At 38.9% G+C, this 26,924-nt stretch overlaps 1 protein-coding gene across 6 annotated transcripts in view; it reads right to left on the bottom strand.

The window, feature by feature from the left end:
* LGI1 (leucine rich glioma inactivated 1) overlaps positions 1-26,924 on the bottom strand; it is a 30,754-nt gene that overhangs the window by 2,681 nt on the left and 1,149 nt on the right. Inside the window, exons 2-6 of one of the 6 annotated variants that reach the window (XM_057402342.1) lie at positions 9,357-9,806; positions 8,901-8,972; positions 4,978-5,049; positions 4,803-4,874; positions 553-624 (exon numbers count right to left, since the gene is read on the bottom strand). In XM_057402342.1, coding sequence (XP_057258325.1) covers positions 553-624; positions 4,803-4,874; positions 4,978-5,049; positions 8,901-8,972; positions 9,357-9,547 — 479 coding nt within the window. In that variant the 5' untranslated portion in view covers positions 9,548-9,806. Of the gene's footprint in view, positions 1-552; positions 625-4,802; positions 4,875-4,977; positions 5,050-7,082; positions 7,102-8,900; positions 8,973-9,347; positions 9,963-26,924 lie in introns of those variants that run through there. The other 5 variants (XM_057402347.1, XM_057402345.1, XM_057402343.1 and 2 more) reach the window with 5 other exon arrangements.

Raw genomic sequence — 26,924 nt, 5'->3', positions numbered from 1 at the left:
AACCAGAATTGGTGTGTTGTAAACAGGACATATTTCAGTGAAGCAGCTACAGATTTATCTGTTCATATTTTGTATTTTTACTGGTATTTAAGTTACATATTTTTAGAAGTTCACGTTTTGGTTTGATTGCAATTCAATTTAGTATGGGATGGTACTTACTAAGACACATGCATTCATGATAAAAGATTGCCATCCCAGAAATTGCTTGCACATAGAAATGTTACTCCATTAAATACCTTCCACCTTCCCCTCATGCCATGCTCTCTCATGCATCCCTAAGGATACTTCCTTCTTATTCACCAAGTCTAAATAAACATGCATCTCTCTTACACAACTACTAACAATATTACTTATCTTCATAACTGGTGGAATGTTCAAAACTAAAGCAAATTATCAACAACAGTAGACAAAACCCAAGCCTACCCATATTGGGAAGTCTACCCAGTGGATCCCATTTCTGGCTGTCAGTTTGAATGGTTACTCAGAATGTCCTCTAAAAGAATCTCATTATATTTTTAGTATAATTAATAGATTAATTAATTGCTTTCTTACACATTTGTTAAAGAATCCAAGCCTTTGAATATGTCTTTTGGAAGCGACTGGAGGTTATTATTTGCGAGACTCCTGTAAAAAAAGATATTTCAGTATCAGTGCTAATTCATTAAATTACACATTTTTGCAGGGTGTAATAGGGTTTCTTTCTTAAGGTAAAGAACCCTGGTATTCTCTAGCACTTAGTTCTAAAAGATTGCTTTTAAGAACAGCTCATTTACTTTGTGACTTCCACTAAAATGCCATGCCTCCTGTGTTCTCACTCTTCAGCAGCCTTGCAGCATTTACAATAACTTCACTTAGCAGGGTAAAAGGTGTAATCACCTCTGGTGTTTTGCCAACACCATTGTTTTAAAACGATTAGTCATGATTGGATCTACTGATGTTTTCCTTATGAGATACCAATACATGGTGTTCATATTACTACAATTTCCCCACTTTCTTGTATCTCTTCTGGAAGGGAAATCTTAATACTAGGTTTCATTCAGTGGATTTAAGTTTAGTTCATAGTTTTTGGAAATATGCATTAATAGACAAGAAATTGCTGATCAGCATTCATTTCTTTCCTGGAATGTGCATGTGTGTGTGTGAGTATGTGTGTGTGTGAGCATGTGTGTGTGTGAGCATGTGTGTGTGTGAGTATGTGTGTATAAGACCAGCAAAAACCTGCTGTTAATTCACAGTTTTTAATGTTGGGAAACCTTGCCTAAATTCTAGCTACTAAAAGTGATGAGAAAATGTGAACAGGCTTTGAACAAGCAATATATTACACTTCACCCAGACATGTCTCTGTGAATCCACTAAAGGTCTGAGTTCTCCAAGATGTCACTGGGGGCATGACAGGAAAAGAGTCACGTAGGTTATAGCTGAGAGCTCTTTTGAGTAACAGTATTATTTATTACTTACAAGAAGAAATGAAAATAGAAATCATTCTGGTTTAAGATCCCAGTTAGAATCTGTAGCTACTAAGACTTAACAACTTCTTCTGTTGTCGCTTGTAAACATAGAAGTTATTTATTAACTACAATTTATCTCACCATGCAAAGCCACTTAGGCATATACTAATTTCTAGAACAGGCCCACATATACTAGGTCTGCTGCCTCATCTAAAATTGTTTGTCATATCAGGAATGGTAAATACAGGATGATGCCATTAGTCCATTCTGACTTCACTGCTTTCAAAGTACATCTGATTGTAACACTTTGCTGTACGTATCATGTGCTTCACTTATGCTTAATTTTACACTCAGGAGCAATTCTTTAAAAGTCAGGTAACTCATATGGAAAAAGCCGAGCAGATGTGCAAGCTGAGGCAGGTTTAATGCCCTATATGTTATTTATATATTAATTATCATACAACAAACTGAAAGAGATGGTAGACTTGGAAGTAGCAGCAGTTCACCACTGCCGTGGGAATGTGACTGACAGAAAAATTTACACAAGGTTTGTGCATTTGCCGATTTTTGGATGAAAATTACTCATTTTATATTCCACTGTTAAAAAGCATACTTATATATTACGAAACACTGGCTTCTGTAGATGGTGCTGTATGTGGTATTTGGCTTATAATAAAAGAGTAAAGATTGAATCAAACATGCAGTTAAACTTATGGCTGCAGTTCTGAAAGAAGTGCAATCAAAATTACATATTGTGCATAGAAATTACTGTCCAATGCTAAGATTTTTACATTAAATGATAAATTAGTAAAAGAAATAAGCTTTTTTTTTTTTTTCTATCCTTTAATATACTCCGAGCAGAAACTGAGTTGTGTTGCAGAATGATAAATACTAGATGGTTCTGTTTTACAGTAAGGGCACACTATAATTATCAAAATCAATTGCATTATAAAAATACAAATGTTTGGATAGCTTATTGCATTGCAAAAGTTATGTTGCCAAAAGGAAGTTAACAGAATAAATAGAACAAAGTTCATCTCTAACTTCATGTAACTCATTTGTATGCTTATTTACTGTGGTTCTTTTTGATATATTTTATGTACACAAGTACTCTGCTGTTTCTCAAATGAGAAATGCCTCAGGGTGCCAAATGATTATTCTTAATGTGTATGTGCAATTTCCCCCAAAGGGTGGGGAGTGGTTCTGCAAGCAGATTAAACTAGTCACATTCTGTGGTTAATGGACCTGCTTTTGCAGTTATTTTCTGCAAATTTCTCATTGTCTTCATGAATAGCACTCTATGTGCAATAGCAGCATGATGCACAAATCTGTGTCCCAAAAATGTGCATGCAACCACATGCAAACCCCAGTGGCTCCTCACTTGTGGTTCTAGCTTTTGCATTTGTTTCTCTTATGAAACTGCTGAAGCATCCCCAGAATCCAATATAACAGGCAAGACAAGATGTTACTCTTGGAATCTATGCTCTGATAAAAGAAACTGTGCCTTCCTCTGTGTTAGGAAAGCAATTTGCTCCCTGGCAGCAACAGCTACTAAATAAATAAATGAATATGATAAATAATGTACTGAACCCATTTGTGAATATAAAGCTATTCATGTGCATAAATATTTTGAAGATAGGGTCCCAGTTACCAGCTTTATCCAATTATCTGCCTTTTCTAATAGTACTGTAAGTATGCCTATACCTCTAATATGGATTTTTACAGGATGTGCCGAGCCTGTTTATATACCTTTTTACCTCCCCTCTCTCTTTTCTCTTCCTCAGACACAGGGGCATTCTATAAGTAACTTTATCTACACGAGTAGTCATAGTAGGCTTGGGCTCACACCTCTGAGTCTTGTCCTGACTAAAAAGGGAAGAGTAAAGTGTTTTATGGTATATTTACTATGTAGTGAAGCACGTGGTGAACTACAATTCAACTATTATATTTATGCATTAACTATTTAAAATGGAACCTTTGCTTTCTGTCCTGTGTCAAAATATATGAAAGAAAAAGTTAAATGGTCCTGTTTCAAAACACTCTTGGAGGTTATTGGGTTAAGGCCAAAAGGTCAGAATCCACTCCCCTGCCTCTGACACACCCCCCAAGATGTATGCTTCAGAATGCAAATGCTCAGAGCTAGGTACAAACCCATGTCAGGCACACCCCAGAGGTTTCAGCCTCCTTTTTCTTACAGTACTCTTGTAATTTTTTATGTTTTCTTACAGTACATATTGTATTTTCAATAAATTTATTGCTTGCTAAAATAAAATTATTGCTAAAAGATAAACTGAATGTGAAATAAGAGACAGAAGCATGAGGATGCTTCCTGTGTTTGCAGTGGAATGTTACAGGTATTTGTTGAGAATGTGCAGTTTCACCTGCTGAGCACAGCATGAGAAGTGCCTCCGCTGGTGTGAGCTTGGGAAGCATTGCTCTGAACAGCCACATTAGCATCCAGAGTGCCTTTGACTAATTTCCCCTCTTGGCTAATGCAGCAGGGGGGCTGCAGCATATCAGAGGGCAAGGGTTAGGCATGTTTCTAGGCCAGCTGAAAGGCTGAGCAGCAACATGAAGAATGTTAAGAAGTTCCTTGTGTCAGTGCATGACAGATCCTGACCATGAGATGCTCTTGCTCATGTGCAGGAGAGAACAGGGTGCAGAGCAGGGCTTTGAAGCCAATCCTGCTGGAGTCTAAAAGCTGCTATGCCACACAGTTAAGTGGAAGAAGTGTACCAGTAAGTTGTAATAAATGCATCTTGCTGCAACCCTTCTGTTTAAAAGGGTGGGAAATTTCAAATTTTATTTGGTCAAATTCTGCTGGATACACTTAGTGGTGGCTGAAGTGGACATGGGTACAGACATTGATGGCCTGCCCCCAGGAATGACTGTCACATGCTCTTGGATTCATGCCAGACTTGGGTACCTGGGAAGAGGCACGTGTCCATCCTTCAGCATGTCACCACTGTGGCACTTCAGTGCTGACCACAGCTCCCACCTTCCTGCTCTCCAAGTTCCCAAACTGGGACTCCCTTCACCAGTGCCAAGCCCTGACACATTCTGCTTTCTACCTGTTCCTACATACTCAGGTAGAAATCCCCAGTGCTCTGAGCAGAGAAAGGGAGCTACTGCCAAACATACTTCTTGGAAGCTCTTTGGGTCCTGACCTTCTACAAATACCAAAAGTTTGGGAGTCTTTCGTGGAAACACAAAGATTAACATTCTAATTAAGTTACTATTAATACTGCTTAAACAAATGTAAATAGCTATATATCCAAATGTGAAATTCAGCAACACAGTGGTTCAGTTACTATATTAAAAATACCAAGTAATATATTCAACCACTTTACTTACAGGTGAATTAAAGATTTCAGTCCTCTGAAAGTATTTCTTGAAATTGACTTAATGCTGTTGTTCTCTATGAACCTGTAACGGGTTGTAAAGTCATTCTGGTCAAAGCAATGCCTGGAACTTGAAAGCCCACCCCCTCTATTCAATAATACCAGGAAATATACATTTGTCCACTCACAAATATTCTAGATGAGGAAGGCCCATGAAAGCATCATCACTAATAACATCAAAAGTGTTGGACGTAAACAACCTGCATAAAGAGATGCAAAAGACCATTAGGTTATTAGCATCTTTAGAGTTCAGCAAACCATGGTAGGCCAGATTTCCACTGCCTGGTTTCATGTTTTTTTCTGTGCAAGCACTACCAGGCTGTATGGCTGATATTTTGCCCCATAGTCTGGGTCAAAGGGGCAACAAGCCTAGCAACTTGTTGCTTTGCCTGCTGGAGCAATCTGATAAAATTCCATTGACTTCTGTGGGATGCAAATGTGGGTTTATCATGCCAGTAAAACAATGGGATCGTACAAGTGCCGCTGGAGACATACTTGGTCGACAATGAAATGTTCAAGTACTACAGAGGTCAAAATTGTCTTGAAGAACCCTTATTTTTGATGACAACATAGGGAACGTATCCAGCTGGCTAGCCAGACATCAGGTTGAATTAGCATCACTGACAGGCAGGAAAATCCCTTAACTTCTGAGTTGAACTTGTGAGCATGTTTGACCTGAGGGTACTAAAAAGTTACTGAGAAACAAATAGAAAATCTCTTAATTTAATCAGTGTTCAAATCAGAACTATTTTTAAGACCACATTATACCAACTGGAGATAGTTCTTAGTGTGTGCATATATTTTTCATCCATCTAGCAATAAAAATAGCAGCAACACATTTAATTTTATGTAATTTTGTAAGCATTAAAAGTGGAACAACATTGATTTTTTGCAGCTTTATTTATGCTTATCAGCCATGTTTGAATTTGCCCATTTTAATTCAGCTTTGGACTGCCACACCCTTAATATGTTGAGCGTTGTCAAGTACAATGAACTTTGCCCAGTGGAATACTAGATGTACATCTATATATTATTCAATTAGACCTGATGGATAAATAAATTTACCCTGTGACATCTTTAGGCATTGAGGAATGCAAGATTTGCAAGTATGAATTAATACAATTAATAAGACACTTCATCTCTTATTCTGAAATTTGCATTAAGAATAAATTGCAGTTGATTTGTTTTCTCACTTAGCTATTGCAGACTGTGCTTTTTCCACTTTAAATATGTAATTTTATATGTGTGAAAAATATAAGCAGGAAAATCTTCCTTTTTTTTTTTTTTTTTGTTAGAAACAATAAATACTTGTCTTCCTTCAAGAAAATTAGTATTTTTGTAAAATCTCTGAATCAGAAGACCAATTTAGTAAATCTGCTGCCTGTAACTAATTTTACTTTTCTGATGTGATTTCACTGGATAATTTTTCCTTTTCTGCACTCTACCCTCCTAAAGAACATGGTGGTATCTCTTTAAACAGTATAGCTATTTTAGGGATTGCCAGGTTTATAGAACAGGTCTTGCACTTCGTGATCTCATTTGCCTCCCATCTCATACCTCTCCCCAGTGTCTGTATCATACATATGTGATGCACAAAGTGGCTTTTCCCCGAGTCACTGACCTCAGACACTAGTTTGCATGACCCATCAGCTAGCTATTTCTGGGATAGAGGCTGAAGATACTGCACTGTATCTAGGGACTATACTACTTAGCAGGAACTGTCCGCTGCTAGCAGATGCCATGACTACCTCCTTTCTTTCTGTGGGCTTTCATGTCATCAGTTTATAAAAGCAACCTCAGCACATTGCTGATACACAGTTAACGACTGCTGGAGATGAGAGCAGGGATATTTTCTCTGCATTTAGGGAACACTCCTGCTGGCACTTGTAGGTCCCTTGTATTTTTGTTGTCATATGAAGAGCACAGAGCATACCATCCATACTATTCAAGAAGCTCTCCTGGCCTGGGACTTCGCATAGTGTTTAGCACGAGACCATGATTTTTTCAGAGACCATTGCCACTACTACAGTAAAAATAGTAGTAAATAATAATAGCAGCAGATATATTTCACACTCAGAAATGTGTGAATGTCATACTGGAGATACCAGCTCACATTTGGGCTGCAAAAATGTAATGCTGGAGACTATTACATAGAAATATAGGCTGCTCAATCTTGCTATTGGCTAAATTAAACCTACTGATACAGCTATAATCATGCAAAGCTAAAACTTACTGTAATTTCTAATTAGCCTGAATTTTCCGTACTCTTATTTCCATTACTATCTTCTGCCAAAGGTGGAAATTTTCCTTTCCCATGTACAAACAGGAGTATTGACCCCACAGATACAATCCTGCCTCCTGTGGTCTGTGTTTAAGGAGTTTGCCTCAGATCAGCAGTCTGACTTCTCAAAAATGGCAAGCAGCTCAGCTACCATGTTAGAAATATATCTGGAAAACAGATCACTCGTTGAAGACCATAATGGAACAAAACCAGCTCTTCTGAGGTCAGAGCTTTTGTTGCAGCATTTATTAACATCAGCTTAGAACATGCATTTCAGTGTACGGCAGACCATGCAAATTATTACCATTACCAAAATGCCATAAGCCGTTGCCAGACCCCACTATGCCAGGCACTATAACTCAAAATAAGATGACTGTGTCTGTCCTACTCCACCCTACCCAATTCTGCCTCCCTGGCAGCGGGATCGTTGTGTAGGTGGCGTATCGTAGCCAAGAGAGATGATGTCCTACTCACACTTTTCTGATACAAGCTTCACAAACACTGCTATTTCAGTTTTCCTTCCTTTGAAAGGCCTATTGCAGAATTATGTGAAATGTGTCCTTTTTGTGATCTGTGACCACCTGGGAAAAGCTTCTCCAGAATAAAGCACTGTAGAAAAGCATTTAGGTTTCCATAGTAACTGCATTTACCTATTTACCCTGTATCCAAAATTGTACAGTACGTCTGCACCTCCTTATCAGCTCCACTTGAGGTAGCAGAGTACAGCTAGGGTCAGGGCTTCAGCTATCGGTGCGCCAGCAGTTTAATCCAACAGACATAGGCTCTAATACATCAACATTACACCTCTGACCACATACAGAGTGCACGGGAAGTCGGTCCGGGACAGACATCTGATTTTGGTTTTGATCACATCAGGGAGTCTGTCCTGCCGGATTTCTGAGACAAATCTGGGTGTGTGTCAGGCTGGCAGCACATCCACTATAAACAGTTCAGGTTACACCCCCTCTACTTCTCTATAGCTCACAATTACATAATCCTATGCCCAAATTTCCAGGAAAGCCTGTAAGCCTGTAAAAATCCTATATAGAAATGCATCTAGTAAACATCCCAAAATATTCTCTCTCTGCATATACCTCATTGCAGTATTTGATTTTGAAATAACTGCTTAATTTATTTCTTTTCGAATTGGAGGAAAATTTCCATTACTTTTTTTTTTCTTTTTTCAAAGAACATGAAATAACAAAAAGGGTCAAATCCAAGCGCGATGAAGGCAAAACTCACACTGAAGTGACTAAACTTCCACAGAAGTCAATGGTAATTTTACATGGAAAAGGACTTCAGGACCTGTGCCACTGCAATGAAGGGTCTGATCTGAGGGTTTCAGAACTCATAGTCAGAGGGAGTTGCAAATGGGCAGCTTTATATTGGGATCAGGCCCCCGGACTGCAGAAAAGGAACATGAATAGTTGTTGCAATGCTGAAGTCCCTGCTGTAATGTTAATTAAAGTATAATGAGGATAGCATACGTTCTGTCACCAAAAGCTTCAGCATGTAATCATTCAAAGTAGCACTGACAACAGATAGCCTTGCAAAATACAAAGTAGATACACTTTGAAAAAATTAAACATGCACTATCCTTCAAATTGCTAAGAAGTCTTGTATTTTGACATCTAATGAATCTTCTCTTGCTGTTTCTTATAAAAGTAACACTGAGACTCTTATAAAATTAACACTTAAGACCCCTTCTAAAATATTTATGGATACATATACATTTCATAACAAAAATTGTATCATATAAATATTTCTCACAGAAGCTGCAGAGATGGTGTGAGCAAAAAACTCCCTTCTGGGATTTTAGTAAAAGCAGATCTCACAAAGGATCTGGAAAGAAAAAAAAAACAACCTTATATTAATGTAGTCTTATATATCCATGGTTATAATAATGATCTGGTCATCACAGAGAAATTTATTTATGTAAGTAAAAAAAAAGAAAAAACAACCAAAAAAAAAGAATGTTACAGGTTTCATGTAGTATAGAAGAAGGTATAAAATGGGATGTGTGCACATACACAGACAGACAGACAGATGAAAGAGATGTAAAAATGAGGATTCAAGGATGAAGCACAATTTTAACACATTAGCTGATGATTCTGAATACTGGAGGTACTCCCTGCAGCAAGCATCCTTCCGTATGCACTGAAAACACCACACATCCCAGTTCATTTTAAATCATAAATTAAATAACCAAATGCTTACAGCCCTTACAGTGAGATAACATCAGGCGGAACGCTGCGAGGAATAGATCTGGCATTTTCACATAAAGCATTATCTTTGGTACAAGTACACCAGGCAGGACATTTTGGCTTCACTGGTTTCTTCCCTTCAGTCAGCAAAAGCACAGATAAAAGGCATAAGAAATAAGCAATTCTTCTAAAGGGTCTGCTGGCATTTCCCATTCTTTTGATCCGCTCTCGTTCCAGTCAGTTGAAAGAATATCCCAAAACATGAACAGGGGTTCTTTATTCAGCCATTGGATGTCTTTCTGTAAGTCCAGGTCAATATTTGTCTCAGCTTTCCCAACCCTTTTCTTTCTCTTTCACTCTGTTTTTGTAGTCAGAAACCTGCAGCTGATCTGTATGTTTCCATTCACTCAGGCAATGTACTGCTCAGAGAAGAGACCTGCGAGGTGCTGTAAGATGGGGAAAATCCAACCGGCTGAAGGGAGGAAAAAAAAAAAAAAGAAAAAAAAAAAAAGACTTGCATCACCACAAAAACACTGAGCACAACACGGCATTAGATTGCAAAGTGATGTAACTGAGAAATACACTGCTTTCTGTTTTCACAAGGAGGCCCTTTCCCTGCTGCCAAAAATAGTACAGCATTATGTTTTGCTGGTGGGTGGGTGAGGGGGTGTGGGGTGGAGTGAATGTGTGTGGGGGGAGAAATCAGTCATCTCCTACTGGATCCCTACAACCTCGTGAACCTCTGAGAATTATGCTTCACATATTGCAAGCAGCAGAACTGACGGCAGTATCCACAGGAAAATGAAATCGAGTGAAACCATCAAAAGCCTTGCTGCAAAAGCTGTTAGATTAATTCTTACTCTTAGCCCTTATTGCACATATTTGTGCCACTGAAAAACAAGCTGCCACACATGGAAAATATTACAATGTATGAGAGAATGCCTACAACTCTCATTCCTAAACAAAATATTTTCTCATGCAAAATAGACCCCAACTGCCTTTTTTTAAATTTTCCTTTTTTTTTTTTAATTTATTTTTTAGAAAAAGAACCATTTTTATGTGTTACATGTTTTCTGAGCTGGTTAAATAAAGTGGATCAAAATGGACATTAATTAAAAGTTCAAGTTAAAAAAATGTATTTGCTTGGGACTAGTTTGATCATTTTAGATGGAAGGAAGAAAAAAAAAAAAGAAACTTGTTATCTAAACACCAAACCTGTAGTTAAGAATGGACCTTCCTTGAAGAGTGAAAGGGTAGGGACAGATCTTGATGGTATAATGAACCTTCATAATACTGCCTGGAGGCTGCCGTTGAAATCAGTGCTAGGTGCTGCATGAACATTGTAAGAAACATTCCTCAGCCTGATGACTTTACAGTAAACTACATTTAATATTTTATACGGAACTTAAGCAGCACCTAAGTATTATTACATAAAGAATGGTAAGACAAAACTAATGAATGCCAAAGAGCTGGAAAGCCATATGGGATTTTTTTTTTTTTTTTCTGATATAGAATTGCTATTAGAAGAGTTTTGCAAACTTTAACAGATCTTGACACTTCCCCACAGTGGCAGCAGCACTGTTTATGTTACACAAATCACAAAGCCTACTAGGGTCGACTCTGTGGTGCAGGAGTTTAATACAGTCATGCTCACTATAGGCTCCTTCACATAGGTACTGTCTCCTCACCAGAAGATACTTGATCTCCTGATAAGGAGATCCCTCTTGACAGTAGGTTTAGGAAGGCAGATATTAGGAAGAAATTATTTACTATGAGGGTGGTGAGGCATTGGAATAGGTTGCTCAGAGAAGTTGTGGATGCCTCATCCCTGGCAGTGTTCAAGGCCAGGCTGGATGTGGCTTAGAGCAATCTGCCCTAGTGGAATGTGTCCCTGTCTGTGGCAGGAGGTTGGAATTGGATGATTTTTAAAGTCCCTTCCAACTCTAACCATTCTATGATTCTCTGATTCTGCTCACTCCTCCTTTGATTCTACAAGGCCACCTGGCTCTGGCCCATTGCTTCTGCTCTACAGGCCATCGACTCTCAAGACCAACACTGGGCCATGTCTGTCTTCCTCAGGAAGAGTGCCAGCAAGGCCCTAGTGCATACCCAGCTATGGCTGTCTAGCAGGAATTTCATACACTATGGGTCAAAGATAGCAAGGGGGAGCAACAGGCTAAAAAACTACAAGAAACTCAGCTCATAGATACTAGGCAGGATGCCAGCATTGCTGAATCCTTGCCTGGACAGTGACCTAGGTCTGTCTCCCCATTATGAGACGAGACCCACAGAGCTCATGCTGTGTGGTGGGACTGCATCATCTGAGGGATAGGGGATGGCCAGAAACATTGAGAAAGCTTTCAGAGGCAAAGGGACACCTCCAGAGGCCTGCTGGGAGAGGACTCCAGTGCCTGTGCACGCTCCCCACCTGCAGAAGAAAGGGCAGCTCATGCTTTCCCAGCTCCCTCGCTCTCTGTGCTGTGTTTTTGTAAAGCTCTTTATTAATTTAAGTGGAGGGCCGTGTTTCTACTCTTAAGAAAATCTTCCCTGTCAGCAGTCTCTCCTGAAGCAGGATTGACTTCAACTACGAATGACACAGAGCTGTGTTACTTCTGAGCCCTTCCACCTTCTTTCTATAAGGAGATGGTACAGAATTACAGTAACCAAAGCACTGAAATCATTGTAAAGCAAATGTCAGTGCCTTCCCCTGGGTATAAAGGTTACTTCTTGCTCTGGAAATGATCTAATTGGACGACTGGGAAAGAAGCTGGACTTGTGGGGCTTGTTTAAGTAGGGTACACCATCTCCTCCATCTGAGATGTCCAAAGGCACAGACTTTGGTGAGGTGAGAACAGAAAATTCTCTAACTTTTTTTTTCTGAAAGAGAAGAGGCCTGTTGTTGTTTGTTTATTCCTGGCAAAGCTACCCATTGCCATGGCAATATTTTGCCATTGATGGTGAAACCCCATGTTTCATTTCCTTCAGCTCATTCACTGAAACCCGCCATCAATTACTTAGGCATTTCTTTTTAATTAATACTCCAGCCACACTCTGAATCTCCTGAAAACTTTGCAGTGGAGTGGGCTTGGGGTAACGGAAACACGTTCTGCAACAGAGCAGTAACACAGCTCCAGTTTTGTCCAGAGAACTGCCTGGAAGTTAGTCTCCTATTCCAAACTGTGTGCCAAAACAACCGCTCTTTCCAAAATTGCAAATATTATGAATATTTATAACAGCTCTGTCAAAGGAAAGGCATAAATTGCATTTTCCAGAGTCCTTCTGTGCCAGCCTCAGCATCTCATTTCTTGCTATGTAGCAGTTTAAAAAGAAATGGGTTCACTGAATTTTGGTGGCTTAGCTCTCTCCAGGCATTGCAAGGTTTGACTCACTCTTTGCCTAGGCCATCACTGTTGGTTCCTGGCTAAGGGAACAAGCAGCGGCCTCCTGTGCTCACACCCCTAGGTACCTAGGGTCTCCTCTAGCTTGTTTTTGGTGGCGTTTTTGGTATCAATTACGCACAATGTGATTCAAATTTATTTATTTCTCTCAGCAAGGTTTCAGCAGGGGAAGGGGGTGCAAGGGAGTTGTGGCTTGCATTACTCGGTCTGGTTTAGTGGAACAATCCACCTCGCCGGAGGTGCTCGCTGGCAGACATGTTTCAGCATGGGCAGGGGTACACCGCGCTGCTGGCTCGATTTCGGTGCCGGGCAGCAGGTTCAGACACGGACCTAAGCAGGGGCCCCGCACCACAGCCCCGCGGCCAGGGCCGGCGGTGAAGCGGCCGGGCGGCATGAGGGGGCCGGTGCTGAGGGGACCGGCCGGGGCTGAGGGGGCCGGGGCTGGGACTCGGGAGGCCGGGCAGGGCTGAGGGAGCCGGGCGGCGCTGCCCTAACCCGCTCGGTAACCCGGCAACCTGCCCGCCGCAGCCCCCCTCGCTCGCCGCGCCGCCTCGCTTTAGCCGGAGCAGGTCCGAGGAGAAGCCCCCGAGGAGGCGGCGTGGAGGGAGGGCGGTGTGCGCCCTGCCCGGGCTTCCCCTGCGCCTTCCCCACGCTCCCCCGGTGCCTGCCCTGCTAGGATTTGTGCCTCCCTGGTGACAACGGGTAGTCACACACCGCTGCCCTGGGCACGGCAGATTCCAGTATTTCCTGTGCTTTATTACTATGCTGTGGTACCTCACCTCTTTAATTCTGACCAGAGATAACTAAGCCCTTAGTGACTGATTATCTCCCACACAGTTGCTCTGGACGGTAAGAATCAAATAGCTTATTTCTTCCACTGTCTCCAAACTGTTTGGTAACAATCTTTGATAATAATAATCTAATGACAAGCTCGGTGCAGGTATCTGGTGGTCAAAAATAAAGATACTTTTGCTAGCTGTCATTACTGGTATTCATCACCTACCATTACGCGTGTTCCTTGGTCAGACGTAGCACAACTTTTGTGGCTTGGTTTCTACAGCGAACATAGGCATTTCTTATTATTAACTAAAAATACATTTTTAGCAAGTATTCTCGAATATCTGGTTAAAATGTGAATACTTCAATGAGTAAACCTGTTTGCTAAAATATTTGAGGAAAGCAAACACAAATGGTCAGGCCATAGAGCCATTTAAATATATAAAAAATACCTTTTTTGAGGGATAAATTCTTCTCCACTGACTATATCTGTATATTTGCCTTAGCCCAATATGTTTTCATTATAAGCATATGACAAAATTTTAATAAGCTTCCCATGGTTTCATGCTCACTACATTTCCCTTTGCAGTTACATATACTGTTACAGTTATCCTTTATTTCACCCTGTTTTCAGAAAATCGTGTTGCCTTTTGTATGCTTGGGATGAGCTGCCTACACCTATGTTGCTTAATCCAAAAGCCACTGATGATGAAGGTGAGACTTTACTGAACTTCACTGTGCTTTGTGTTAGGCCCATAATTTCACCCCACACAGATGCATAATAGTGTAAAACACACCCTGATATTCATGAGCCTCCTAAAGAACAAAACATTGTCATTGCTGTGTTACCACTGTGCTTGGAGCAGAAGGATTTTGAGATCAAAGACTCCTACATTTCATGAGTCTGAATTTTTGCTCTCTCAGTGCCATCCTTTTAACAAATACTGCAGCAAATGGCAAATTTGAAGCAGCTGAGACCAAGGCTGTACTTTCAATACACCGAACTAAGTCTTGTGAATTCTAAACAGTTCTGAAAAGACTAAGTTTCCTGGTAGATCTGGCACCAACAGCCATTGCCAGGAAGAGGCCTTCTGCAGGTTAGGCATAATAAAATTCGAGATGCCTTTACAACAGCTCACAGCACAGACCAGCTTGGGAATGATCACAGGGCTGCCCAGAATGTTTTATTTGGAAAGTTCTTCCGACTTTACCCTGTCCTGTAATACAGGTCTGTATTATGGGTATCCTTATTTATTACACAGCAAGAGTTTCATTTAAAGCAGACCAACCAGGCCAGACTCTGGGTCAAAAAGATGAGGAAATGGCTACTTAATTGCTGCCACCTTCAGAGGAGGGGTGGTCTCCTTTGCCTTGCACAAAGTAGCCAGTTCACAGTTCTCATAGAGAAAATTGCATGGTGATACAGAGCACCTACTCCTCTGAGCACATCCTGGTGTGTATGCAGGTAGCACTAGGACTGCTTGTTAGCCTAGGTACACTAGAATTTGACCAATGACGAGGTATGTCAGGAGAGATGTACTGTTATGTGTACTGTTAGCATTCTCTGAGAAAAACAGATGCGCAATGCATTTCATCCAACAAGAAGCTAGGCAAAATTAATCTGTTTAGATTTTATTCTTTTACAAGCAAGGACTTCCAACATCTTTATGATTCTTGATTTTTTTTTTTTTTTTTACTGCAGGTTTTTAATAGTAGAGAATATTAAATATTACCTCAAAGACACTTTAAAGAGAGAGGATTTCTACCCTTGTGATTTTCAAAGGGCTCTCTCAGGCTGGGAAGGACACCTCATCCAACTTCCTGGGTAACTAAGAGTGATAAAGGCTAAGCTAGATAAGAAGTAGTCAAAAGGTACTATATTTTGATATCACATTACTTTTAAATCACTACCACAAAATATTAAGGACCTAATCCCTCATCTTTGAACAGCTGATACTGACAATACCGCTAATATTAAGTGTGTTTGCATGTTCTGTGGGATGCTCATTCCTGCTGGTCTATCTTCCAAGGCAGGCAAGTAAGTGCCACAAATCAGTAGCTTTATTTTGTGTAAGTAAAGAAAAAGTCAGAACAAACTATCAAACAGAAAAATCCATTAACTGTCCCTCAGGCCAGACATAGACATAACCTCATTGGATTGGCCCTTCACTATGAGAAAGAACCCACAAATCCTATCAATCTTGTTACATAGTGACCCCCAGTTTCCTCTGAGGTTGTCTGTTCCTGTTTTTCTAAATGAGATTTGACGCCTCCATATATCCCAGAGCCAGAATTCCTCAGCTCTTCCCCAGCTCCTGCATTCTGTTTTCCAGCAGAGTGGGACCAGTTTCTTTCTCAGGTTTTTAAAAGGCTCATAGCCTCTGCTACAAAGCAGTATGCTTTGCAGCACACAATCCAGTAGTGTGAAGTTAACTGCTCTCCTGAATATTAGCCACTTTTCTCCAGTCCTAAAAAAATAGTTCCTGTTTTGTTTCTATTATCTGTGTTTTGCCTTGAAAATGCTAACAATGGATATTTGAGGAGGAACAGGAAGCATACAAGCTCAAGAGCAAACAAGAGCCGACCTCAAAGATTGTGAAGCTGTGCTACTTCAAGGTTCACAGCAGGAATTGAGACCACACCTAATATAAAGGGAAGTATTAAGAAAGGAAATAATAACATCTCATGTGTGCAAATAGGGACACTTTTCAGCCAGAAAACATGCTGCTGCACTTTAGTGGCACTGACATCAGACCCATCATGCATCCTACCGTAGCAGTGCCCTCTATATGAACCTCTCAGAGAGGAAAAGTCATGTTCAAATATGCAAATTACATTTTTTTGCCCTTTTCTTCCCCCCTGCATAGCTTGATCAGACATTAAAAGCATGATACAACTGAGAGAATGTATGCTGAATTTATAATCGGAAATGGTCTGATGACTTCTGAAGAAACTGATGTGGTGATACTGAGAAGGCATTTCTGTGCAATGCTTTCCTTAATGGGCCAGTTTCTCACTTTCCCACTCTTCCATGGGCTCTTGGTTCTGCTCTCTTCCACAGCTCTCTAACTGTGCTTCTGGCCTTAATGCTATTCTCTAAACTGGATTAAATAATTGATCTGGTAAAACAAGAAAAACCAAACCAAACCCTAAACAAGCCCAAATCCTTCCAAAACAAAACAAGAATTGCTAGAGCAATAGGACAAAACATGAATCTTATAAAATGCCCTAGCATTTAGCTAGCATTGTTTAAAAGTTATCAGCTATCTGGAGGACAGACAGACCCTCCACAGGTGTATACGAAGTGCCACTTGGTAATTATCTCCACTCTGCCAGCTCCTTGCACTATTTATTAATCTAGTAATTGTTCATAGCAGGTATCCTTCATGCCTACAGTAAAATTAAGAGGGATAGAAAATCCAGTCCAGTAAGAACCCTTTATGCAAAACAAAATGTCCCAGATTTTCTAGCATGAGCAAGTGCTTTCTACAGACCCAAAACAACATACCACTGTCACTGTAGCTAAATGCCATTTAATTGGCAGCTAGAAAAGTCTATAATACATTTCTTCATGGAAAAATGTTTGAGCTCTTCCAGTTTGCCAAGATGCTAATTAAAAACAGATGGCATGTTATAAAATCCTTTCCTTGACCTGTGCTCTCTTATATTGCCCTTCTGTACTTTTTCATGGCATTGGCTCCCTGCAGAATTATTTTAATCTTCCTAAACTTGTATTTATTTTTCTGTGGACAGAAAAAAAAAAAAGTTATTTACTTAAATGTACATAGGAAACTTATTTGTTACATGTCAGGCTTTTGAGGAGAGAATCTTTACTTTTAAAAACAGGTTTCTATATCCTGAATAATTCACAATGAAATAAATCTTAGCACCACAAAGTCACTGAAATGGTTCAAGTACAAGCCTCTCTGGAGTGCCACTGACATAATGAATTGCACAATGAGAAGGATGTGCCTCATCAAACACATTATTGTTTCATCAGTGCTAATCAAAATGCTTTACAAAGCAGGAATTTGGATCAGCAGTGAAACATTTTAAGGGGTTGTTGGTGGTAGCTCCACAAGCGTATTTTACTGATGTATTTACTGTTCTTAATTCAAGAAATTTGGAAAAAAAATACCTTATTTTGGTAATACTTAATCCCTTTTATCTCAAAGAAATACTAGATTTGCCTGACATCCCACCCTACCCTACCCTACGGTGATCACACTGCCACTGCACAAGCCCAGCACAGATTCTCCATCAAATAAGATACTGTACCAAGCTGAACTCCTCAGTCCCTTTTCCTTGCGAACCACATTCCCCCGCAGATGAGACTTTGGAGGGCTGAAGAAGTCTGCCACATCTGCTTGCTCATATGCAACACACTATTTATTCAGTACAGCTTTAAGAAATTATTTGCTCTTTTGGCTGCTGGCTCTCTCACTCTGCAGTGGGAGAGCAAAACCAACACAACATTGTTATCTAAGAACTGGCTGTAGTTTTAAATGTGATTTTCACAGCAACAGGGAGATACATGTTTCAGTTATGACTGCTCAGAAGCTACAGAATTTTCCCTACCTTGAGTATGATAACATTGCCATTTGAGGTTACAATGCTTCCTGTATTTCACTTTTCTAAGACAACAATCCAAATTCCATCTGCCTTGGACTTTTAGGCATCTGCAAGTTTCCATTGTTGCTGCCCTTGTGATTTAAGCAAAGAGTCGTTAAGACTGGAGGGCCTAATTCCCAGTCTCAATATTATACATCAGTAAGAAGTAATAAGCTCCTTCATGAAGCAATATAACTCTCCAGCTAAATAAAGGGCACACACTACTGATTAAACAAAGGCAAATGTGGCTTTTTTTCCTAAACAATTTTTTTGAACCTAAGAGATTAATATACAAGAGGAAAAAGAGAAGGACAAAAAAAAAAAAACAACCAAAAAAACAGGAGTGGGAACTCAGAGAGCATCACAGAAACCAAGATGTTGGAACCCAGGCACTTAAAAGGGGGACCTGAGAGATGTTCTTGGAGCAAGTATTGGCTGAAAAGAGCTCAGAGCTGCAAATAATCTCCTGCTGTTCAATTTGCTCTTCACTCAGGGAAATGAATGCTATACATTCTTTACAAATAAAGACTGAATCAAACATACCCAATTCCATTAATGATCTATTTTCTATTTTGTATTTTCTATTGTTTTACAGAACAATCAGAAATAATGACTTTTTAGGTAATTGCTCAGGTCAGAAGTAGCAATAATGTGCTACTCTATGTTTCTGACACCTCTGTCTCCCCTCAGGGAGGCAGATCTCCATATACACATTAAATATATTAAGAGCTTTTCTTGAGCTATATATAGCTTCTATTCACAGGCAAGCACCACAACCACTTATTCATTCTTTTCATGCTTTACCTGCTGTTTTCAAGGCTGCCCTGATGCTAAAAATAGCTTCACATATTAGAGGAGGGTTGCTATAGATTCAGAATGGGTGATGTTAGGAAGACAGCTAAATCCCTCTTGCCAAGGACATGAAAGATCTGTGTGGATGGAGCTGATGGGTAGCTGTTTTATTATCTGTGACCTGGGCTATGGTACCCTTTCATAAAGACTCTCAGGCTCCAAGGCTGGGGTATCTGTGTTCTGCTAAGACCACACTGAACTACAAATCAATACAAATCATGGATGTCACTACAAGTTTAAGGCTTTGTTTTTCATAGTGTAGTGTTAGAGCACAATACAACAGTACCTTCGTGTAGTAATAGCACATTAGCTTCTTTATAACTGGAAAACAATTTAATATCCTGTTGCACGGGCATATTTCTCTGCAGGCACTGATGTCTCCAAGAAGGAAAATACAGAAATTCTTCAGTAGTTGTTCTTACTACAGAGTTGAAAGGATGACAATTCATCATCTATTTGATTACTTTCAAGACAGCAGTGAAACCACGTAAAAAACTGTACTATGTACAGCTGTTTTGAACTTCTGGCAGTGCATCCTCTGACACTGCTGACAAAGCTAATGTTAATTTTGGAAGTTATGTTCTTGTCTACAATTTAATGGATAGTGCAAGTGAAAAACTGCTTATATATAACTTTCCAACTCATTTACTGCATAAAACAGTGAGGCGTACTATAGATACGCACATTTGATTGTTACGGTTCTGAAACCTAGGCTTTCAAAATCTGTCTGACAAAAATTTTGGAATCATAAGAAAGATTTTCTTTTGTCAAGATTGAACATGCAGAAGTTTGAGGACTCTCTCTAGAACATAGTTATCTCTATGCTCTGTAATTAAAAGCATCTTAAAATATTTTCCTGGTTTTAGAAGTCACTTTTCTGCATTAGGAGAATATCGCTGGTTGCATCCTTTCAGAATGATGATAATGAGATTAATGGAGATAAGCAAGTGCCTGAATAAGACTTACTTTTCTTTCATAATGTAGTAAAATCTTTCCAAGTGGTAGCAATCTGATCTTGATTTTGAAGGCAAGAAAGAATGGATGGCAAAACATTGGTCATTAAAGTAACTCCTACCTAGAAACACAGGAGTTTTATTCCACCATATACATTAGCATGAGGAAGTCAGAAGAATATTTTTGTTTTGTTAAATCAGATTATAGAAACTTGCCAAATACTGACTCTGTAAAGGTTGAGGTTCAAATAAAGTTAGTTGTACAGGGAAAGCGTGGCGTGTATTGACTAAACCAAGATTATTCGTATATATTAAATCAGATCCTAATATAACTTTAAATAATACCATCTTTTAACAACTGCATATTTGAGGACAGTGCAATGCACACTTAAGAGACGATTCCTCTACGCTAACGGAAATGTTTTTTCACTCAAATCTCATTTCATGTCCTGACCCTTATCTTTCATGTGGTTATGTTTTATTTCCATTCAAAAAAGGCAGCCATCTAGATACATAACTGTTAACACTTCAGTGTATTGCCTGCAAATTGAATGTGGTTAGAGCAAGTAGCACAATCTCACAAGATACAAGCTGGAGTATTTATTTTTACTTGCTATACTTTCCTCAGCAATTTTTTGACTGCCATTTTTACTTCTAGAGTTGTGAATTTTGCAGGGCTCACTGTTGCTGGCTATAAGAAAACATAACTTAAACTAAGACTAATTGTTCCCATTTAGGATAGTTATCCTTCCTGTTGCACTTAGGTGACATGGAATGAATAGTATCCTGGCAATATTTTCAGTAGAAAGGTAGATAGTATTTCAGTACTTTATGTCTGAATGATATTGGTAATTAAGTAACACAAAATTATATTTAATTTGAAATATAACCCCTATTATTTCCAAAATCTAGCAATTAGTAGTATACTTTTACTAATGAATGATCAGTTCTAGCAGAATGGCTGATGGTATTATTAATTAAATGAGGTCTCGCAGTACTCTATAAGCTTGTTCATTCAAAAAAAATGAAATAGGAATTTTTACTGAATCATCCTACTTCACTGCTCAGAGCAGCCTGTATCCTTCCATTTCCATTGAACGATCAGCTATAGATCACATTAATCCAGACGCTTTCAGCCTCTACGTGCAGTTACTATAACGCTTTACTACGTAAGTAATCCCACTGAAATCATATGGTGATTATATTATTACAACCTAATATGGACTTACACCTTATTTTTTAAAATCTTTCTGTGATATTTCAAACACTTGATTACACCACTGTATACTGCAAATAAACTCTGCTATGAAATATTTTCTTAGCTTTAGGACAACCAGTGGAAAACACTGTGATGCCTGACCAGCTACATACTACAGTTTGCAAGACAGATTCCTGGATGAAGATCTCAAATTTTGCTTAAGATGCAATACATCTGAATTTTCTGGAACACGTATGGAGGAATAAGACCTTATTTCTCTATTACATTATATCTTAGACTAAGACTCTGAGGCACTGTTCTTCCCCAGGTTTTCTAGAATGCTAGGTACATGAACACTGATTAACTGCTTCTGTGACTCAGAAGAGAGTGACTTGTCACTCACCTTTTTATATAGAAGACTTTCGATTACATACGTTCCATTGCAAATGATTTGTACCTTCCCTCAATTCTCTCCTGAACTGAACACTCTGAATATACACACATTACACACAAAAAATGTCTATCAGGAAACAAGGGAATTCATATCTTTTCCACTATGGTTTAAAAGTGCAATGAACTGTAATTTTGCTCACATATTATTTTTATTTTCACAAAATAAATCCAGTGTATATATAATTAAAAAAAAACAACCCAACACCCCAACCCCCCCCCCCCCAAATCAACAAACCAAAACAAATAAATTGCTTGTTTTCAGTTGGTTGCTTTTTCTATTTTTGCTTTATTATATTTTCTTACTTATTATTTTCTTTCATTTTTTTCATCTGATATCAAACTGGGAAAAAACAGATTTCCCTTTTTCTTGGATTTGCATATTTGAATGCCATCAGTTGCTTTCCACCACAGCAGATCTAGACATAAAAGTAGGATTAGGCATTCTTTGCTCTCTTAGGAAAATGTTCATACTTGGGGGAATTTAAGCATAATACACCTCTAAAATCTCCTCCAATGAAAACTGGAAAATGTTGGAGGATTTAGTTTCTGTACTCCACTTATTTGAATACAGGTTGATAAAACTAAGGAGTAGTATTTTGTGCGTATTGATAATTACTTTTTAATTAAATTCTTGATAGACTTGTTTATGCGTGCCTACATGCATATGTAATCTTTTAGTGTGCTTTGTTCTCAAAAGAGCTGCCAAACTGTAAGCTCTGAAGACCAAGATTACCTGCCATGCAATAAATATGGCACTAGCAGTGACAGTTAAAGGACACTAGACAGGAGTCTACATAATCTATCTCCAGGGGACTTAAATCCTTACTTAAAACCCAAACACCAAACCTTGGAGATAACATGGGAGGTTGCTTCCAAGATTTTATTTTATTTTTAAATGAAAATCTGCTTTATTATTTCCATAACTGAATCAGTCTTTCTAAGGTCATATTGGCATTATTTACAGTGCACATCTTAACAAGGGCTTGTGGCCTAGCTTATTTTAATGATACTTTTTGAAGTTAACAGAAATACCAGGATCAAGGTTGTTGCTATGAATGTTCCCTGAAGTACAACAGAATGAATGAATGAAACAATCTGGTTTTCAAGATATTATGATAAGATTCTTACATAACTCTGTAGTCAGAGTCAAGAAAACTAAAATAGATGTTAATAATTAAGTTATAATTATTCATGTATCTGTGATTCATTAGTGTGTTAAGAGTGTGAGTGATGCTACCATCAAATGAAGTGTTCAGCATGACTTAAACTACTTCAGACCATAATAATGAAGATTAAGGCTGCCCCTCTGCAAACAGTAACAAAATCATTATTTTATGAATTGTGTTTAAAGTTGAGTGGCCTTATCTACATCACAGGAGGTGGGGTTAATGGAATAAATCAGGTTAGGCTGTATTTTCTAAATCTGTGGCCTAAACTGGGATTCTATGTACCAAATTGACCAGATAAGAATAAGGGTGCAATTTCCGCATATTTTGCTCCTTGGGAGATTTTCATATCAACTGAGAATTTCAACTCCATTTCTAATAAAATAATATTTTTTTTTTTTAAATCCTATCAGCAGAACAAGCTTAATTTGGAATTTGAGATGTGCACTGTCCTCTTCTTTTGTGCTTTGCCTTAGTGTTTATAAAACTAATTCTCAAACTTTGGTCTCCAAGTAAGTGCTCTGTAGATGGCCAACAAAACCACTTCTTTCAGAGAGTCTGACAGTGCATTAAGCAATAAGTAGTTGTCTGCAGTAATTTCTTCACCTTAGACATACAGGAGCCTGGAATAAGAAGGTCCATGGGTCAAATTCTACTTCACACAACTTGCTAGAATTCCATAATCTGTTGGTTCTGCCTTTAGTTATACAGAACTGGGGACAGATTTTCAAAATAACCAAGTTTTCTAAGTTGTTTATCATACTGGAAGCCTTAAGTATTTTAGAAATTCTGTCCCCACACAGTGTATCTGACATTGATCTCCAATGGTGTTAAACAGGAATAATTAAGAGGAAAATTTCCACTGATAACTGGAATTTAGGGAATTCTATACTCTTATAATAGGATTAGAGATCATATTATTATTCCTATTTTATCTTATTAACAAATACAATGCAATACAATGATTGTGGTTACTTATACAAAGGTCTGGGATTTTGGATCAAGGGAGGAAACTGATGAACAACCAGATGCTATTTTTTCAAAGGCACTTTCCTAACAATGAGTACACACTGAAATGGTAATTGCAACTTCAAAACAGCATAAACCACCACAGCTGCTCTCAAAATAATGGATATAGCACAGGCCTGTCTATGATACTGTCTGTAACTGACTCTATACTGGAAAAGATTTTAAATCCAGAAGTGCTTTTACTGAATAAATTACTTTGTCAGCCAAACAAATAAGACTGTATTTGCCTTTTAGCACAGCAACATTGACATCTAGTGGCTAGTTAAACTCCACATTTGATATCCTTCGTATGACAAAAGCACATGGAAAATACAGTCTACCAAATTTAACAAAATACATGCATTGCAACAGCCTGCTCTCTTTACATAGCCTCTAGATGACTGCAGAATGATGGTAGTCTTTAATGACCAGTCCGGAGTGACCAGTCCCAGTGAAGAGAACTGGTGAGCATGAGCCATTGCCGCTCAGCACAGCCCCACTGGTTTTTCCTGACTGTCAGCAAGTCTTAGGCCTGGGAGTCAGATGCCTGACAGAAGTGTAAACCTTGCTCTCAATGCTTGTTGGGAGGCATAGTGCATCCCATAATTGTTACCCTGGTACCTCTAAAAGAAGAACTACAATTACTGAACATGATGCTACTGGCATATGTGAATGTCCATTTTTAGTTCTACTTGATTTTCTACAAATTACTAGGGGGCTTCAGAGAGAGGGAGATGAAAATCAGGAACACGATAGATGCTGTGAGACTGCTCGTACTATGAAGACATGAAAATAAATGTTTTGGCAACCTACTTCACAGACATGTAGAAGATAGGAAGGTGCCAACATCAAATAATGTTAGTCTAATTTCCTCATTTTTCAACAAAGTAACTGGCTTAATGGAGAAAGAGGAAAGATAAACCTCAATTTTACTAGCATTCTTGATGGTTCCACATTACTGTCTCATACTCAAACTCAAATGTACATGACAAAAATATATCTGCCCTGCAAACAGGTCTTATAATGGATAAGGTTGTCAGTGACCACTCTGCCCTCACTCTCCACACCAGTGTTAGCTGCTCCTTCTGGCCTGCTGGCAATGCTGCCTGATGTGCTTCATTAAAAACTGGACCAATTTTTTAATCAGCTAACCAAACTAATTTTGACCAAACAATCAGAGGCTGTTGAGTTTAAGCAATTTTACCAGACCTTAGAAGGCAATAATCTCCTGCAGAAAGGCTGGACTTGATGATCTAAAAGGTCTTTTCCAACCTAGTCTAAGGCTGAGGTATTTCTTCTTAGCTAAATACTTATAAGGACTAAACAGCTATGCTTAGTGTTTATTAGAAATACAGAGAGAACTCTGAGCATGAAGGAGAGCAATAAAACATAAAAGTTTTCAAAAATATAACCTATATGGACAGCTTGAAGTACTTTCATTTCCTTAGCTTCAAAAAGCTAAGACTGTGGGCATATAGAATCATAGAATAGTTAGGGTTGGAAAGGATCTTAAGATCATCTAGTTCTACCCCCCCCTGCCATGGGCAGTATTTAAAGATTTGTTATTCAAATGAGGATAAATTCTTTCTTTCTGTACCAATTAATGTAGGGCATTAAGAAATTATCTCCAGTAGCAACAAAGGAGATTTATCTTAGCTATTAGGAAAAAAAAGCTGTATACTTAAGAGGTTAATAGATTAGGCTATTTATGCTGTGCAATCTCCTATACTAGAAGATTCTAGGAATGGCTCAGTAAGTATATCAAATATGATCCTTTGAATTCTGCATCTCTATAATTTAATACCTTCTTTTGGTACATACATGTTGATAAAAGTATGATGTCTGACTTAAGCATTCTGAATACACCAGGTCCCAAACTCAGCCCATTTCTAGATTTAGGGCAGGAATAAAGTAAGAACTACAGTGATGTTGCCTCCTTAGTAGGCCACGAAGTTCAGGCTACTGTAATTTAAGAGTATAGTTTCACACTACTGCTAAGCTAATCTAATGGAGTGCTGCTGCTGAAAGGGCTGCCCTTGTTTCTCACCTTCCCCTTCCCTCCTGTCCTATCCCTCCATCCACAACCGTTTTTGCACCACCACTGTTACACATCAGACACCACAGCAGGATAGTCAGAAGAGCTAGAATGACAGAAATTAAAAACTGCAGTCTAGCAGAAGTGGCAAGATGAGCACTGGCAGGTCAAGACAAGGAACGCTTTCTTCGGAGGCAGCCAACCCATAGATTTACCTGTTATAGAAAACCGTGCTCCTAAGGTCTGGCTGTACAATCATTGAAATTCCAACTCAAAACCAGAGCACAGCCCACCCTGCAAAGAGTTATGCCCAACTCTTCTCTTCTTTTTCCCCCTGTCTTTCAGTGCTGTGGGACTTGTATGGGAGAATTATCATTCTTGGTGTCAAAGCATACAGATGCTAGCTTTAAACTACCGAGATACTCCTACAGAATCAAACTATAATACATACACTAAGGGTTAAGGACAGACTCAGTTTCAACTACTAGTTTACTAAAGGATTCATTTCTGATCCACTTCCCCAGCTATAGCTTACTGTCACTCACATATAAAAAGCAGTTAGGTGATGTTTGAAAGCAACAGTCAGACATCAGAAAAGTATAACATAGTAAGATGAAGTTATCTAGTTGCTATTCTCAAAAGAGCTGTTGATAAACTAACTTCAGCATCTACAACAGCTGCAATAGTTGAACATGCTGGAGAATTTTATTTTGTCCAGAAATTTATTTTTTCTATATGCAAGCTTTTATGGCCACAGCACAATGCCAAGAGGTTCAGGAATTGTAAATCTTTCCTCTACCTTTCCCACTTTTCTTCAAAGTGCATAATCAATGATATGTTGGCCCAGTTTCCAGAATCATATCAGGATTCATTCACACTAAAGCAGTCTGTCGTTTCCATAAGAGAACAAAAAGATGCCTGCTATTACAGTTTCATGGGTATACATTATTTATTTTGAGGTATTTAAATTATTAATTAGTAGAATTCCATTTTTGCAACAGTCTCTGCTCCTTAGAGGAAACGGGCCACATTCCATAGGATTTCAGCAGAACACTGCATACACTCAGATAAGCATATTGCCTGCCACTCAGTTCCTTTCCATCGGACACCTCTAGTATCACCTTTACATCCCTTCAGAG

Source organism: Pezoporus wallicus, unplaced genomic scaffold, assembly GCF_028554395.1.
Source record: "Pezoporus wallicus isolate ANWC-B61680 ecotype Strahan unplaced genomic scaffold, APGP_CSIRO_Pwel_v1 contig_6787, whole genome shotgun sequence".
Lineage (NCBI taxonomy): Eukaryota > Metazoa > Chordata > Aves > Psittaciformes > Psittacidae > Pezoporus > Pezoporus wallicus.
Note: the sequence above shows the minus strand (reverse complement) of the source record. Positions and strands in the feature narration are given on the sequence as shown.